Source organism: Homalodisca vitripennis, chromosome 5 (assembly GCF_021130785.1).
Source record: "Homalodisca vitripennis isolate AUS2020 chromosome 5, UT_GWSS_2.1, whole genome shotgun sequence".
NCBI lineage: Eukaryota > Metazoa > Arthropoda > Insecta > Hemiptera > Cicadellidae > Homalodisca > Homalodisca vitripennis.
The window spans coordinates 128,476,949-128,495,514 of NC_060211.1; the positions used below are offsets into that span (position 1 = coordinate 128,476,949).

General features: G+C 34.0%; 1 protein-coding gene across 1 annotated transcript in view; it reads right to left on the minus strand.

Moving 5' to 3' along the window:
• Positions 1-5,882: 5,882 nt before the first annotated feature.
• Positions 5,883-18,566, minus strand: part of LOC124362874 (KICSTOR subunit 2-like) — a 36,961-nt gene continuing 24,277 nt past the window's right edge. Inside the window, exons 4-9 of the mRNA XM_046817740.1 lie at positions 16,310-16,450; positions 15,614-15,752; positions 10,919-11,112; positions 10,174-10,327; positions 9,051-9,149; positions 5,883-6,789 (exon numbers count right to left, since the gene is read on the minus strand). Of these exons, the coding sequence (XP_046673696.1) occupies positions 6,616-6,789; positions 9,051-9,149; positions 10,174-10,327; positions 10,919-11,112; positions 15,614-15,752; positions 16,310-16,450 (901 nt within the window). The 3' untranslated portion in view covers positions 5,883-6,615. The remainder of the gene's footprint in view (positions 6,790-9,050; positions 9,150-10,173; positions 10,328-10,918; positions 11,113-15,613; positions 15,753-16,309; positions 16,451-18,566) is intronic.

Consider the following 18,566-nt stretch of genomic DNA (forward strand, 5'->3'; position numbering starts at 1 on the left):
TATCATTTAGTAGTACCACATATTAACTTTTACATCTTATTTTTACTGTCATTATTATCATTATAAGTAATGAAAATCTCTTGTGGTAAGTTACAATTATTTCTGATATGACAATATTATTACAACAATCATTACATTCCCATTTTATCATTGTATTCCCATTTTTCGGTTAAAACATCAGTTCTTCAATACACCGTTGAGCGCCAATAAATCGAAAGTAATAACATTTATTTCTGATTGACTAATTATTACAACGATCATTACAATCTTGATTGGGTACCAATAAAACGAAAAACATGGAATTTATCCATTCCTACTTAGAAGTAGCCTATAGGCTTTGGAATCGAAGAAATATTGGAATAATCAAGAATTATTAATACCACTAAGAATAGAAAGATTTTAATTAGAATTAGCACTTCACTAATTGGTTGAATTACTATTAAGTAAGTAATAAGTGATTTAGAAGTAGTTTTATACTTAACTTTTAAGGCTGTGATGTTGATTCGTTGTACCGTTAAATCTTGAATGTTACCTTTTTGTAATTATTTGGCTCTTAATAGTTATTGTGATTTTGTGACTTGTAATTTTGTACCTTCCAAACCTACCTTAGTTTATGGAGATTAATTTAGCTTTACAAATACCTATAAGAAGTTAACCTGCAGGTTTTAGTTGTATGTTTAAATTTCATCTATTAATCTAAGATGATACCTTTATTTGTTAAATGTTAGTTAAGAATTTAAAATTTAGTGCTCCAAATGACATTTTAACCATGGTCAAGTAAATTTAAGTTATACAATAAATATAATGTATATTTTCACTATAATAAAGGATATATTATATATAATATAACTCTAGAAATAAGAAATTCTTAAATTTGTACTGTAATTTGTAAACTCACTTTCTAAAGTTAATAAAAAAAATCTTTAAGTGTAACACATATAGATATAAAATGTCGCTTATCATTCTCTTGTAAAAATAGAGTATATTATAATATATAAATTGCAAGTTAGAAAATTATATTTAAAAGCCTTCAAACTGTTACCATATGTTAAACATTTGCTGCAAAACATCATCCACATGACTTTGAAATGATATTATCTTAACAAAAAATCCTGGATAATCAGATTGAAGGAATTTGTGTTATTATAAAATAACTATAAAATATTATAATATTATGAGGATATTGGGTAAATTATATTTTTATATTTTGAGGGAAAAGGGCATTTTAAACATTTTTACCTGGTTGCTAAATAAGACAATAAAATATATGTCATGCAGTCTTGTATGTTTTGTATTACCCTTGTACTGAAGCATATTGTTGTAACAGGTGCTCGTACAAATAACTTTTTGCCGTAAAATACACTGTCTATTTATAAAAGAATTCTATAATTATAATCTGTAGCTTTGAAGATTTGATTACAACCATCAAAGATTACTTCTTGAAAGACTCTCAGGCTTTCATTTGATGTACAGGATGATTCTGATAGAAGTGTGCATATTTTTAAGATAGATAGGGATTGTGGAAAAAAACATATTTTATTAATAGTTTACATGTGTTGTCAATTAATAGTTATCAAACAAATTTAGAGTTAAGCGATAACAGGATGCCAACTCACCCCTACACATCATGTTTTGACTTCATGTCCCAGCAATTCCCATTTCCATTGTGTATTATTTCTTATTTCTGGTGTTCTGTTCTATTTCTATAGGCTGGTTACATATTTGTCTTCGTCCTATTCTCTTTGTCATGTTTGAAAATTTATACATCATGGTTTCAATTAATATACATTTTCTGATTTCTCGACTAACAGTATCCAAGATGATGGTTTGGGAGAATGGATCCCTCCTCTGGCCTCCAGGGTTCCCTGTTCTTGAGGGGTGGCTTATTGCCATGCACTTAAGCCTCAAGGGCCTTTCTCCCACCCCAGAAGTATACCATGAGGCCAACCAGTTTACAACTTCATCAGTTCTAAAAACTGCTGAAAATAACCAATCATACACCCTGGATACTCTCCAAGGACAGAGGAATGTACCAGAGGACCACATAGGTCCTGAATAGCCTCCACAGTCAGGGAAGGAGAATATCCAACCCCTGCTGAAAGTCAACTGTCCTATCTGTCCGTTATCTCTTAGCCGTACGAACCTTGCGGTTGTACAGTGCAAGAGCCTCACTAGTATACCAAGTTTGCCAGCCATGTATCTAAGTAACCATACCCTCCATCATCATGGTCACGTCTATCACCTCTCTTCTTGTATAGGAGCATTTTCCACATTTGCAATCACCAAACTACGGAATATTATATACTCCAGAAGTGCCTTATTTCTTCTGTTTGCATTAGTGCTGCCACATGCCTACTATGCGAGTTATCATTACAGCCAATCACTGGTTCCATACCAATCTTTCCACCATGATCCACCTAAGCAGCCATCTCTCTAGTGTAGAATCCACATCATCAGGGTTCGTCCAGTGCCAGTCCCAAACAACCTGGAGGTGGAAAGATTCTTGGAACAAATTCTAGAACAGGAATGCTGTTCACCGTGTTACTTACAGCAATACATGCTCTTGCTTACAAGTTTAACCCCTTACCCTATACTTTACCCTTACAAATCCAGGGTTCCTGTATCAGGGCCATCCTTTGAGGTTACCTAAAAGATTAAATTTATAAGACATAAATAAACTATGTAAACATACTCATATTGCACACTGTAACTGCTTAGCAGAAGTGAGGAAACCCCACAATTGTTTGTAAAGGCTACACAATTGATTTGGAAGAGCTTGGCTTTATTTCAATGCAAACAAAAAGAATTTTGATAATTCTTGTAATATTATACCTTATTTTCATTTTTTTTACACAAGCATATAATAAAATTTTGTTTAGGTTGCTTTGCGGTTTCCTACCCAGACCTATAAGTTGATAGGAAAACTAGCAGACCACATGTATACAATAAATTCACAATTTCCTTGTAAATGGAACATTGATGACCCTAAATTTAATGGCAAAAAATATTTACATTCACTACCTTAATCAACACTGAGAAAATGCTCACTTTTCACTCTGTATAATTCAATCCTATATGTGGAAATTGTTGTTAACCACTAAATGTGGTTCACTCAGGGTTCAACTCGTAATTTCATGTTTAAAATTTAGATAAATTCAATATAATATGAGATCCTGAGCTTAATGTTTTATATCGACTACAATAAAATTAATGCCTATTGTATTTTTACTGAACAAGTAACAAAAAGCAAAGTAAGTTTAGACACTAGATTCACTCCTCTTGAGCTATCATGGTGATGAAATTTTTTTATTCAATTCTAATTTTTCTAATATATAAATATATATATTCAGGGTGGCGCAAAAAGTACGCAGTAAGGATTTGAGTAACGAAGTACCAGTGGAGGGGAGCGGTCAGTGACCGCCGAGCGACACCATTTTGTTGGTTAGAGCGTCCAGTTTTAGTAGCAATGGAACAGTGGAACGTGCAGCATCACGTGTTCGCTGTTGAACACTATTTCAAATCAAATGAATCTGTCATCACTGTTCAACAAAAATTTCGTTTACAGTTTAATGTTGCACGTAACGGTTCGGTACCTCATCGCAACTCGATACTTAGTTGGGTTAACTCGTTTCGTACAACAGGATCAGTGTTGAAGAGTAAATCGACTGGTCGCTCTCATACGGCGCGAACTCCGCAAAATGTTGAACGTGTCAGAGCCTCAGTTATTGAAAGTCCTCACCACTCGACTAGACGGCGTGCTCCGTCCTTGGGGATATCACATCGATCGCTACAGCGCATCCTGACATGTGAGTTACAATTCCACCCTTACAAGATAATGATTGTTCAGAGGCTCCATGAACGTGACTTTCACGAACAAAGAGTTTTTTGCGAGAGAATGCTTGATGTCGTTGGATATGACTAATAATGTTGTGATGCTGAGTGATGAAGCTCATTTCCACTTGAATGGCTCAGTAAACAAGCAGAATTGCCGCTACTGGGCAGCTCACAACCCACAGGAAATGTATCAAAAACCACTGCATTGTCCTAAAGTTACGGTATGGTGTGGGTATGGTCTCTAAAATTGGCATCATTGGACCTTATTTTTTTTAAGAGCGTGACCAAACTGTCACTGTTAATTCATGAACGTTACATGACAATGCTACGCACATTTTTGCAGCCAAATCTTGAAGCTTTTGGGGTTAATATGAAACAAACATGGTTTCAACATGATGGAGCCACAGCCCACACGAGTAATCAATCTATGGCTGTCATTCGAGGAATGTTTCCTGGTCACGTGATTTCACGTTTCGGCGATCTCCATTGGCCTGCACGTTCGCCATATCTGACGCCGTGCGACTTCTTTTTATGGGGACACCTGAAATTCAAAGTTTACCATCGTAAACCTCGGTCACTCGAAGAATTGAAGGCTGCAATAAGTGAAGAAATTGCCGCTGTATCACAGGACACTTTGAACAAAATTATGGAAAACTTTGAAGAGAGACTTCTGATGTGTATTCATGCAGGAGGACGCCATCTTTCCGATGTTATTTTTTTAAATTAGTTAAGTGTTTTATAATTGTTAACACCCGACTCTCAAATTGGGTTGATTGATGATTGTTTTGGTGTAATTAAAATTAACCAACTTATAGCTTTTAAAAATCCATGTGTTCTTTTTGTGCCACCCTATATATATATATATATATATATTTATATATTATATATACATTCGGCTATTGCCATTTATACAAATTTAATGTAAATAAAAGTCGTTTGACAGGTATTTGGTCTTCCGATCATATGTTAGTTTGGTTATTTAAAAACGCATATGTGATAGATACGGCCAAATACAAAATAATTCAATCGTAAAAAGTAACGGCTCTGTGGTGTAATGGTAGCACATTCACCCGACAAGTGAGAGATCCGGGTTCGAGTCCCAGCGGAGCAAGTACTTTTTGTGATTGAATGTTTATTGAAAAAAAAAAAAATATATATATATATATATATATAAAATTTCAGCATAGGTATTTTTTATTTCTAAGTTTCTAAAACTCCAGACAATAATTTTTTGTACTTAATTTTTATAACTAGATTGGTTTTTTGTATGCATTTAAAGTTTTAGTTTAATATTTAGGCAAATTTTACATTTGCTGCTTTACTTCTTGATAGTACACTACACATCAATTAGAGACTAGAGTTTTAAAAAATCACAAGTAATTTTATATAGAAAAAACTAACAGTTTTACATATTTTGGATTTCTTAGAGAACTTTTAAATGATATATATAAGTGCCTACTTTTGAAATTTAACATTAAGGATACATGTAATTATCTTTATACCAACCCCTCCTCCCAGAATAATATTTGAAATGGATATTTTCCCTTTGTGCCAGAATTAATGATCAACCAATAAAAAAAAAAATGTTATTTGGATATAAATACCAAACTTGTGGTTTTGTTTCTGAATTCAATACCAATTTCTGTATTATTTGTATCTAATAATATATACCAATATATATATATATATATATATATATATATATATATATATATATATATATATTGGTATTTATCATCTCTTGTCCATTAATAGACACAGCAGGTTCATGGCAATGCACAATCATAAAATATATAAAAGCACATTACGGCATCAGTAATTTTCTTTCGACATACCAATAGTCATGATATTGTGAAATCGAGACTTAATTTTATTTATTATTCTGTAATAAAACAATCTTTTGCACTGAGTTAGCAACCTATTAGAAAGGGTCACATACATTTTGATGGGTGAACTGTTATTAAGCTCCATTAGTGCCTATTTCATTTCATGGTTTTCTTCTGGATAATATTCTCTAGTAATGAGTTTTTGAGATGAAAAGAAAAACATTGTGAATAAATAAAATCTTTATAAAAAATAAATCTGTAGGAACACTGTCACATTTTAATTAACAATAAACTTGAGGACAACACCTCATTAACATTTTAAGCTTGGCAATCATTTCCCAACTAACATATTGTCTAGTGAACTGTCTGCTATTACTGGGTTAAAGTGTGACAACATTTAACTAAACAGTGATTGGCTGAAACTGATATAAGAGTCTGGTACTATCAGATATGAAACTGAAATGGTTAAGATATTTCGTTATACAAATTACAGTACACTTTAAACTATGGTGAGAGCCAATTGTTATTTAAACAACAAAATAATTCATGCGTATTCACTAAATTATGATCAAACGTAGTGTTTAGGATTATATGTATATATTACTAATAATCTATTACACTCTAAATGGAAATTTAATTTAATATTACGGCAAAACTCTAGAGAGTTTAAAAAAAAGACAAGGCAAATCTCAAGGCTTATAGTTTTAGTTTGGTTGTAACATTTAATATAAAGACAAATGTCCACAGCAATTCTTCCTGATAAACTCTACAAATTCACAAAATCTCTTCTGTAAAATTGTTCCGTAAATATATAATATATGCATTTTCATTAGGTATTTTTAGGATAAACACCTGAATACGTAAATCTGCTATCCATTTATAGATCCAACTTTCCAACAAATTCAACTTTCTCAACAGAGAACAGTGTTTCACTGACCGTATACAAAAATCTGTTTCACTTGTTATTTAATTTAAGTTTAGAGAAAACACTGTTGCTAGTTCTTAGCTGAACACTGAGTTCCATTATATTTTTACACAATGATGTTTCTTTTTCATCCTTTTTGGAATCAAACACGAAAACTAGAGTGACTCTTGGGTCCAGGCTGGTCATGAAGTAGGAACTCTGATCCTAGAAAACAAAAAAGTATATAATCAGTAACTTGTTAAACTAAAAAGTTCATGTTAATTCAAAAAAGATTAGTTATATGCATGATTCAAGAAAATCTTATTCTTTGGGAATAATGTGAACCCTTTCCGCTCGGAGCGGTAATGTTAGAATGTCCTCAGAGACCGGATGGTCAGCTGTGCTGTCCGTTGAATAATCCTACTAGCGCTCGGATGAACAGCAGCGTTGACCACAAGTTATAAACTCTTTTTTTTATTCTGACGTATTTTTTTTAAATACAACGCATTAATATCAATCAGCTGTTTCATTACAAAGCTTGGAAATTGATCATCTGGTCAATATTGCATTCTAGGCTTTCGTTTTAGCGCGCTTTTAACCACATTGTCACTAGTGAGTTAACCCACACGCATTATTAGAACGGATTGTTTAATATTCTTAGTATTGTACAATTTTATTAAATATTAGTGTAAATGAAGTTTTGTAGATATCAGTGTAAATATAACTGTAAATAAAAGTGTAAATATATCAGTATTAATACCTGGTTTTACTGGTATTATTATTAATTACTGGTATTAGAGCTTGTTGGCGATGTAAGGAACAAAAATAAAAAAGGAAGACCATCCCAATTGCAAGACATTTCCCGACTAAATGGGAAACTTCATCTACCATATCCTCTTGAAGGTAGAAAAGTGAAGAATTGCGTCGTGTGTAGCAGCAGAGCACAAGGCGGCACCAGGAAAAGAGTGAAGTTTTATTGCAAAACTCGTGAAAATGAGCCCGGTCTTCACATCGGTGTTTGTTTTGAAAAGAACCATTCATCTCAAATATTTCAACAACAAGATGACAACTAGCCTGCAGTTAAATTTGTATTCGGAACAATAATAAGCAGTTAAATTTTATTTTTTATCATGTTATAATTATTTACTGTCACATTATTAATACTCATTGTAACTCATTTTAGTTTATAGAAATATAACATTTCCATTGTAATACTTTTCGACTACATTATTATTTACCTTTGGACCTTTAAATCCATTTAACTTTTTAAAAGGCACAGTATCAATGACGCAGCGAAAATAAATCCGAGTGGGGACACAACAATGACATGGCTGCTGTGTGTACGCTGGCGCCATAGTGGACAGCACCGCTGCCCATCCGATCTGAGTGGACAGTACGCGCTAAAATAATACGAGCCTACGAGAAGCCATATTTGGTCAGCACTGCTGCCCATCCGAGCGGAAAGGGTTAATAGCTTGTTACTGAACAAATGAATATCTATTATATTTAAACAAAATGAAGGAAAATACAAGAAACATACTTAAGCAAAATCCTTATCAATCTCATGGTTAGCATTAACAATGTACCACTTTAATTGGTTTTACAAGATTCATTGCAGCAATAAAAAATAAGCTTACTTCTACAACAAACTCGTCTGCCTTCGACAAACCCTTCAGGGCTGTGATAGCTTCTAGGGAGGCTTAGTCAGAGGGAAAGACACCTCTTACACCAGTAGAGCTTGAATGGTTTACGGACGGCTCTTAAACAATAAAGTGTGCTAGGGTTTTAGGAGTGAGACCTTGCAGAGAGGGTGGGCCCTATGGGTCCTTATCCCACGAGTTTTTAGGCAGAAGTTGCAGCCATTATTGATCATGCTCGTGAGAATCTTTGTCTGCGGTATAGGAGTAAGACGATTAGCATTTTCACAGATAGCAAGGTACCACTGGACATTGGACTCAGTGTGTTCAACTACAAACTTGTTTGGGATTGTTATCAAGTAGTCTCTTTCCCTGGCATAATCAACAATGTAACTGTTTCTTGGGATATGACTCCCTCATATGAACAAAAGAACTGATTCCCTAGCAAACTTGAGCTTAGTGTCCAACACGACTTATTCATTATTTTTTCCACTTCTAAATATAAAAACTAATTGAAATAGGAAGTTTACCATGGGAGGGAAACACGTACAAATTGTGCTTTTTTTTAGCGTAATCCTGTAAAATTTGATTAAAAATACTATTTAGTAACACAACTGACAATAGCAAACAATAGTCTAAAGCAAGATTTGAGAAGTCAAAAGCATTTATGGTACTTCAAATGTTTATTTGCTACTGACTACTAAAGTTTTGACTATAACAAATATAGGTCAAGAAACTATTATTTTAATGTAGTATCATACATGTACCAAATATGTCAATTCACCTACAAAGCAGGAAGTGACAGCTTATTAGATATGGAGTAAAACATCAAAGGGCTAAACAACATACCTTGGTACTGTAGCAGCAGACGACACGGTCCATGGTAGCCAAATCAGCTGATTTCTCACTGATAGCCTTGCTGATTGTGGGCAACTGCTCCAATAATTTCTGAAAAGTCATAAAAAGTTTCAAAGATTAATCTAAAAGGTAAATTAGAGAAGGGTAGATACCATACTAACATTAGGTGTCCATGTTATGTTCCAGAAAAGCTAAAGGTGGGATGGGTTTATTCAATGTAAGTGTTGAGTTTTGCTCCAGTTCACTTTCTTTTCAGTGCAGTGTCTGGAATCTGACGCTGTCACAGACTTGACTCTGGTGTCATGTTCATCTCCAAAAATAGTCGGCAAAGAAGAAGCTCAAAACAACTCTTTCCATCATTTTGACATCAGAGACAAAATATAGTGTAGACTAGGTGCTGAGGTATTCTCATTGTCTGTACAGATGCCATTTCATTAGATCTCTTCAGATGAACATTCCAGGAGTCAAGTCTATGACAGCATCAGATTCCAGACGCCGCACTAAAAGGAAGGTGAACTGGAGCTGAACTCAACATTCACAAGCTAAAAGTGTTCCATTTTCATTTTTCCATTACTATTAATTAGTTGACTTTAGCAAAAGTGTGGATCTAATTAAAACTATAATGGCAGGAGAGGTATATTGGTTATGGTATGACAAAGTGATGCCAAATCACCAAGTTTTAAGTATCCAGTAAATTCAAGACCAGACTATAATACAGGCTGGAGTAACTATCACAAGACCAGTCCGAATGCTCTGTTTCATTCAATGGGAACAAGTGAGCTCATAATCTCATAACTGTTAATATTTTATAGTATGTTATAAAATGTCATATGATTTCTTTGTATAGAAATTAAATTCCATGCAAAATTCCAATTCTACAGCTCTGTTTATTTTCTAGATATCGTGTGGAGAGACAGATATTAATTACATTTTACGGTTCCTTACACACGTTCAGTCAATAAACAAGGTTGGATCATTTACAACACATCTAGAAAAATCAGCATTTCAAATTTTTTTACTGCTGTTTTGAGTTTTGGGTGGGCGATTGTAAAGATTAAATCAAAATATACAAAATAATCAGAGTTATGATTTACTAATTAATGGACTGACTTACTATAGGACAGTACACCATGATGATGTAAGGTTCAGCAGACTTTGCCTCAATGTGGGAAGGGCTCTGATAGGCAGGTCCATAGTCTGATACCCCAGCTGGATCGAACAGCAACATAACTGTCATGGCATCATACCGCCGCTGCAGGCCCTGTAACCTGTGTTTTATTGATTAAAGAACCGACTTACTATAGGACAGTATATCATGATGATGTGAGATTCAGCAGACTTTGCCTCAATATGGGAAGGGCTCTCTAGTAGGCAGGTCCATAGTCTGATACCCCAGCTGGATCAAACAGCAACATAACTGTCATGGCATCATACCGCCGCTGCAGGCCCTGTAACCTGTGTTTTATTGATTAAAGAACTGACTTACTATAGGACAGTATATCATGATGATGTGCGATTCAGCAGACTTTGCCTCAATGTGCGCTGCTGCAGACTCAAACATATGATTTGTGAAAATAATTATGAGTTATTGGTCAATGAGTTTCTAAAACTACTAATATTAAACTTAGAGGAGAAGCAGTATCTATTTTACTTTATTGCTATTATTATATTTTTAACTCTATATTTAATGTTTTTACAATGTCTAGATCCGAGTGAAAAGAGTTAAAGTTAAAAAAATTGTATGTTTAGTGCATACCACAAAATTGTAAATGCATTTCCAATCAAACCATTTTTGTACACAATTATATATTTTAATACCATTTTGTGAAGGACCCAATCTCTCTGTTCTGAGGACTTACTTGTGGAATCCCTCAATATTGTGCTTGCTGCAGATGGTTTTGAATTCAATTGGTGTTGTCTGCTGCATCAGGGTATGGTGGAAATACAGTGTGAACTTGTTTACTATCGACATTTTCAGTTTCACCAACCACTGCACCAACGGCGGCAATGCATTCACTTTCAGGAAAGATGCTCCAAAACCCAGCTTCCACGACTATAAAACAAGAGCATATAAAATCTATATAATTAATTGACAAAATTCTATAGTCAAATAAATTACTTCTACGGTTTTTCAGGAACTATACACTTTGACACATTTATTATTGAAATGCACATATTTAAAATGATAACATCTATACAAAATTATGTCTAAATGAAGTCATGAGTTATCGGTATTACCCTCTTTCCTACTAGGTGCACAGTATGTGTCCATTTGATATTCAAGATTGTTCTAAACTGTAATAAGTGTTTCTATAATGTTTAAATATGATTTTGGGTAGGAGCTGGTAACCAAGTTGAACCTGGTCATACAGTGTTTAAGATTCATGACTAGAGGCATTGTAGTCTGACACGAAAAGCTGAGCTAACGCCATGACTTGCCTGATCTACCCCAAGCCCACAGTTACAGTTAGCCCTATTACGGTTATCCGTAATATGTGAAATAATACTTAAGTGAAATAATACTCTTGAAGTGCCTCTCAAAGAATTCGTTAGCTTGTTAATGAGAGTAGCCGATTGGATGGAGTTCTTAGTACTGGAAAGAACAGAATTCAATGGTGAAATAAAAGAATAAGAACCAACAAAAATTTTTCCAGTTTTATCTTTACACAGATTTAACCATTTGATCACTGCGTATTGTGCGTCCGGCCATGTCAGATGCACTGAGTTTCTTTTCAGACGAACTCTATTGCTTTATTTACCTTTGGTAATAAAAAGTAACCATATATGTTGTATATAACTTTTTATTTGCATCTGTTGATTATTTTCTTGTGTATTTTGATTTATATGTCTCTTGTAAAGTCTTTGAAATTAATTGTGTTGGTCTATTTTGATTAGAACATAAATATGACAGTTTATTCCAGAGTGGTTTTACTAAAAGACTAGATAAATTTAATAAAAATAACAAAGATGTTTTAGACATTCATACAGTTATTATAAAATACAAACTTCTTTAACCCTAGAACTGGCAATGGTTGTTCCTGAAATGCCACAGTATTTTAGATTGATATGTAATAGGTTTTTTAGACAAGTATTTATACCAATTAACTTACTCCAAATGTAACATATTATACATGATTTTTTCAGAAAAGACTACAGAATCTAAATATGCCTAAATAAATTAGATAAATTAGAAAAAAAAACCACAAAAACTTTTTTTACTTTCAAAAAATATTTTTTTAACTGTTTTACCAAAATATTCTGTTGCCTAGCAAAATTTCTATACAAAGTATGCAGCAACGACAGATCAAATACGATGAAACAAACGTGTAACAAGTGCTACAGTTGTTGACGTCAGCTGTCAACTACCGATAGACTAGTGCGGGGCGGAATAACATTTTGCAATGTACAAAGAGAATGCAACATAAAAGCAAAGACCAACAAAACCGGTATCAATATGTAGATTGATTCTTCTTCTTTACATTGGTGTGAGATAAAACGTGATTGGTTAATAATTACACGTTTAATGGGTCATGAAAACAAAACAGTGCAAATGAACCGCATATGCGGCGATGCCAATTCTGGGAGACCAAAATGAGCCACATATGCGACGATTGCCAGTTCTAGGGTTAAAGTACACTTTTTAGAAAATAATCCTAGAAGTTTATTATTAGTATATGGTATTCTGCTACATACGGCACTACTATACATAAAGCAATGTCACTGCTCTAACACATGTACCGGGATTCATCCTTCATTTTTTCTCACCTTATGAACTCATGTCGCCCCTTCTCTCAGCCAAGTAAAAAATTAGACAACTGAACGCTGCAGCTAGACAACTCACATGACTTTGCTAGAGTGGCAATAGTACGGTGATGTAGCAGTAATGGCAAATAGTCTCCTTGCTAGTATACTTGTCTACGATGTTTAAAGAGTAAAATAGTAATAAAGAACTGGTGGAAACAAAGTATTTTATATTTATATATATATATATATATACAATTTAATTTCAATAAACGTTGAATCGCAAAAGTACTTGTTCCGCCGAAACTCGAACCCGGATCTATCACTTGCCGGGTGAGTGTGCTACCACTACACCACAGAGCCTTTACTTTTTACAAATCAATTATTTTGTATTTGGCCGTTTCTTTTACATATGTGTTTAAATAACCAAACTAACATATGATCGAAAGACCAAATACCTATAAAATGAATTTTATTTATGCTCATTAAATTTGTATAAATGGCAAGAGCTTAATTTAATTTCAACAAACATTGAATCACAAAAAGTACTTGCTCCGCCAGGATTCAACCTTTTATATGTACAGTAGAGTCCCGATAGTTCGAGTCTCGATAGTCCGAGGTTCCGTTAAATCCGAGCCAACACATGTAAAAAAAATAAAATGTGAAATTGACCTATTTGTACAACACACTCGAGCGCATGTCTGTAAACTGAGTGCTAGGCTACTTGGAGAAGCCGGCCGCCTGACTCATCAGTGCCACTTCATTTGCAACGCCCCACCCCCACCCTATTGTCAAGGCCACGGAACATTGCGCCCCGTATTGTCTAAAAATAAATCAGTCCGTTGCTCATCACGTTCGCCTGCGGTACGGTTGTTATAGATTACGATCGCAGTGCGCTTACCCGGCTGTTATTTACAACGTACAGTACTTGTTGTCTAAATATTAAGTTTTAGTATTTTCTGAAGTGTTTATGTGTTCATTGTACAGTGAACTATGAGTTCAAAAAGTAAAAGAAAGTTTGTACCGATAAAAACAAAACTAGAAGCTCTTAAAAGACTTGATAAAGGTGAAACGTTAAAAAAATTAGCTGACGAGTACGGAGTTGGTGAAGTGACAGTTGGTGACTGGCTAAGGAATCGCGATAAAATTTAAAAATTTGCATCAGACAAGTGCTCGGAAAAGTGTACTAATGAGCGGAAGTCTATGAAGAAAGCAGAGTATGAAAAAACTAGCGAGGCCCTATTTTTATGGTTTTGTCAACAAAGAAACAAAGGTTGTCCTATTTCCGGACCTATTTTACAGGAAAAGGCATTGTACTTTCGCAATGAAATCAATCAAGGTGAGGAAGATTTTACGGCAAGTGTAGGATGGCTTGACCGTTGGAAAAAACGTTATGGCGTGAGGCAGTTAGAATTTGTGGGGAGAAACTTTCGGCGGATTCCGAGGCAGTTGTTCAGTTCTGTGAAAAGTTAAAAAATCTTATTAAAAGTGAAAATTTAACACCTGATCAGATTTACAACTGTGATGAAACTGGTTTGAATTTTAAAACTTTGCCATCAAAAACTCTAGCTTCACGGGAGGAAAAAGCTGCTCCGGGTCACAAAAAAGCAAAGAGAGACTGACTGTGCTAGCCGCTTCAAACGCGTCGGGAAGCCATAAATTAAAACTAACTGTCATTGGCAAGTCTGCTAAGCCTCGTGCGTTTAAAAACATGTCTATTTCAACGCTTCCAGCAACTTATACAAACCAAAAAAAACGCATGGATGGACAAACAAATTTTTAAAAACTGGTTTTTTAGTAAGTTTGTTCATGAAACCAAAAAGTTTTTGAAGAAAAGCAACATACCCTCTAAAGCCATCTTAACACTTGATAACGCAGGATCACACCCAGATGAAGGGGAACTACAATGCGATGGCATACGCACGATGTTTTTGCCACCGAACGTGACCAGCCTCATTCAGCCTATGGACCAATGCGTAATTGAAACTTTGAAAAAAAAAGTACAGACGCCGTTTGTTGCAATCAATGTTTCAAACAATTGAAGGAGAGGCAATCATAAAAGATTTCCTGAAAAAAGTCACAATCAAGGATGTTATTTATTGGATCGCTGAAGCTTGGAGCGAAATTAAACCAGAAACAATCCAGAAATCATGGAAAAAAATCGGAGTGTGTAAAATTGAAAATGATGATGAAGATGACGATCTACCGTTAGTAAATTTAATAAACAGACTTCTTGGTTGCAATGGGACAAATCAAACTGATATTGGAGAGTGGATGAGTAGGGACGAACAGTTAGAGACAACAGACGACACCATAGTTGAGATGGCCACAGACATGACAGCTGACGGGAGTGACGAAGAAGAAAGTGTGCAGGAGGCAGACCCGGCAATGACTCACAGCGACGGCTACGCGGCACTGGATGCGGCCCTGCGTTACGTAGAGCAGCAAGCAGAGGCGACAGCGGCAGACACGTTATTGCTTCGGCGGTGGAGAGACATGGCTGCCCGCAAACGCTGCAGTGTGGTGAAACAAAAAACTCTAGACTGTTTTTTTTTAAGTAAACATTGCATCTTTGGACCTCTGTAAGTAATTTCTTAATGCTGGTATTTGTAATAAAAGCATATTTCTTTTGTTTGCCTTCAGTTCTAATTATAACCCAATTTTTCTCAAAGTGTTCCGTATAATTCGAGTTCTTCACAATTCGAGGTACATTCGGTCCCATTCACCTCGGATTACCGGGACTCTACTGTATATGTAAGGCTGAGATAACCTATATGTCTAAACCTTAAAATAGAGAAACTTATTGAAATTACATCTCTGTTTTGAAGTATCTTCTCCCAGGCTGATATTCTAGTGTTGGCACCATGCAAATTGAGTAAAGTTGACAGAAACCTCCAGTTTTGTAGATCCATCTGTGCTCTCAATAGCAGCATCAAAATCTCACACTCTAGACTGTAAATTAACAGAAATGATTTTTTAAAGCAAATACCTAAGCCATTGTTGATGAATCATAAAATTTTTATCTGTATGAGAAACTGTTTTACATCACTACTAGTCGGACTGACAGACACAAAGGCTTAGGCCTTTGTAATTGTCCAATGCGCTGCTATACTTTTTATACATATACTTTTAACAACCCTTCAACCGGAGATGTTAAAAACTTTTGTTTGGCAGGCAGAACTCGGACAAAATATAAGCATACTTTCAAAAATTCATAAAAATACTATTTGTCACTTAAAACATAATCATATGTATTTCTGAAATGAAAGGTAAAAAATTATGAAAAAAAAAACTTTAAGTAACAGTTGTCTATGTTATTTAGTTTATGAAATATTAACAAAATAAATGTTAAATAAATTATAACAATAATAAAATTTTACTTTTGACCACAAAAGGTGTACTTTTGTATTTTAGAACAATTTGAGATTACATAAAATATATTAATTACTGATAAAGAAAATGTACTATAAATGTACCTTAATTTCTGTAGAATGTGTTTCTTGAGTTACCTGATGGCAGTTTTCAAGGCTGTAAGAGCAACGTGAGTTAGAGCAAGAGAATGGAGATCTATTACAGCTTCCACCAGACTCAATAGCTCCTCATACTTCATCATCTTGTTGCTTATACCCATGGCGTACATCTTCTCATACCTGTAACAACACCAATATAATTAATGACTTTTTTTCTTTTTCTTCTTAAGGATTTCCTTGGATGGGATACTGCTTAATAAATAACAGTATTAACTTCTTAACCTCTAAAACCACAGTATCAGTCTAAAATACTACATTAGTACTAGAAATAGGACAAAACAAAGTAAGTAATAAAGGGTATGTCTAGGTTACAAACTAGTATGCAAAGAGCCTAAGCTAACCTGACTCAGCGAGACATGTATGTAAAGTTGGTTTAGGCCTGGATCCAGACAAATAAACCTCACAAACTCTCCTAGTCAAGTGAGTAAAATCATGTATTTAATGGTATTCTAGTGCTTTTAAATCTCTCTATTCGTGTAATTTTGGTCTATTACTTTAGCATGTGAAAGAAAATATATTTTTTAACTCCGATGTTTTATTTTATATTTTTAAAATTAATGCCTATCAATATCCAAATGTTATAAAATGATGTATAGGTCCTTTTTAATATTATTTACTTTGTTTTGTAAAGAGAAAATAATAAACAATATTGCAACAACAAAAATTATTACAAATTTTAATTGTGCAAATTATTTTTGGGAAGATTGTGATTTGTGACATGTTATTATAACCTCTCTAAGTTCTAAAATTTTAAACACATTTATGAATCCCTTTTATAAAATTATACAACTTGTTTAATATTTAGTATTGACAAAATTCAAACGGCCACATTTTTCAGAACATTACATATTTTATTTCTTACCACTCTTATTGTCTCATAAAGTTATATAATTTATGCTTACATTAAGATTTTCACTAAAACCCTCATAATCTTTTAAGGAGAGGAAGAACTACTGATAATATAAAAATATCTTAGATCTATGTTGAGGTTCACAGTATATATATAAGTTGAATCGTTATAATATAATCAAGTAAGTTTCATACTGAATTACACTTCATATACATGGTATCTTATAATTCAAAGGTAATATTAAAATTGGTTTAATTAGTGGCTATGTAAAGTAATAAATGCTCATGAAATTAAGTAGCATGGTTTTCAAGATTTTTCTCTTTTTAAAACATTGTCTACGGCGCAGTCACTGGTGACCGCCACATGACGGGGAGCGCGGCAGTATCCAGGGATTGTTTGTGATATTCTTTGTCCAAGGGTTCATTGTGGTTCAGTTACTCGCTAGAGCTGGATGACACTACGCCGCTACTCAACTAGGCATTGTGTTGTGTCAGTGAACGTTTCAGTTTTGTACCAGATGCGGTGTGGTCAACGCAAACTTTCAAATATAGTTGTTTTATTTTCTAATTATAGTTCTTAGAATTTTGTTTTATCTACCAGGAACTTGGATTCAAAGTGGTCCACACTCTGCCAATGAAAGCGATGATGTGCGCCTATCAAATCATACTGTGTATCCTGTGCAGAATTTAGTAGATGGTAATTCTAATGATTTTTCAAGTGAATCCTCCAATATGTCTTATATTTCTGACAATAACCTTGACATTAAAGTCAAAGTCAAAAAATCTTTATTCGTTTTAGTTACAATGATGTAACATTTGAATAGTGTCAGTTTAAACTAGCTAAAAACTAATATAAAATAAGCCTATAATAAAACTAAAATAAAACTACCTGATTTGCAAATCAAAATATTCATCTAATGAATATAAATAAAGCCTTGTCTATCAGGTATGCCTTAAGCTTTCTTTTAAATATTTTATGTTCTGTTTCTTGTTTGATAGCAAGTGGAATGGATTTAAGAAATTTGGATCCAATGTGTGTTGGTTTTTTTTTGTGTAAAAATTTAGCCTATGGTGAGGTATTAAAATATCATTTTTATTACGTGTATTATACAAATGAATTACGTTGGTCATACCAGTATTTAAGTTTTTAATTTTAGAGCACATAATTGTATCCATTACATACAATACAATGTGTGGTCAATTTTTCTTTATTGGCCGTAGACAATTAAAATTTTGAATTCCTTAAAATATTCTTTCACAGAATCATTTATTTTTAGTCCTAACATAATTCTCAGAGATTTTTTCTGTATCCGGAGAATTTCATCAAGATTTGATTTTTTTCGTAGCACCATACAAACAGAGGCCATATGCAATATAAGAGTGTATA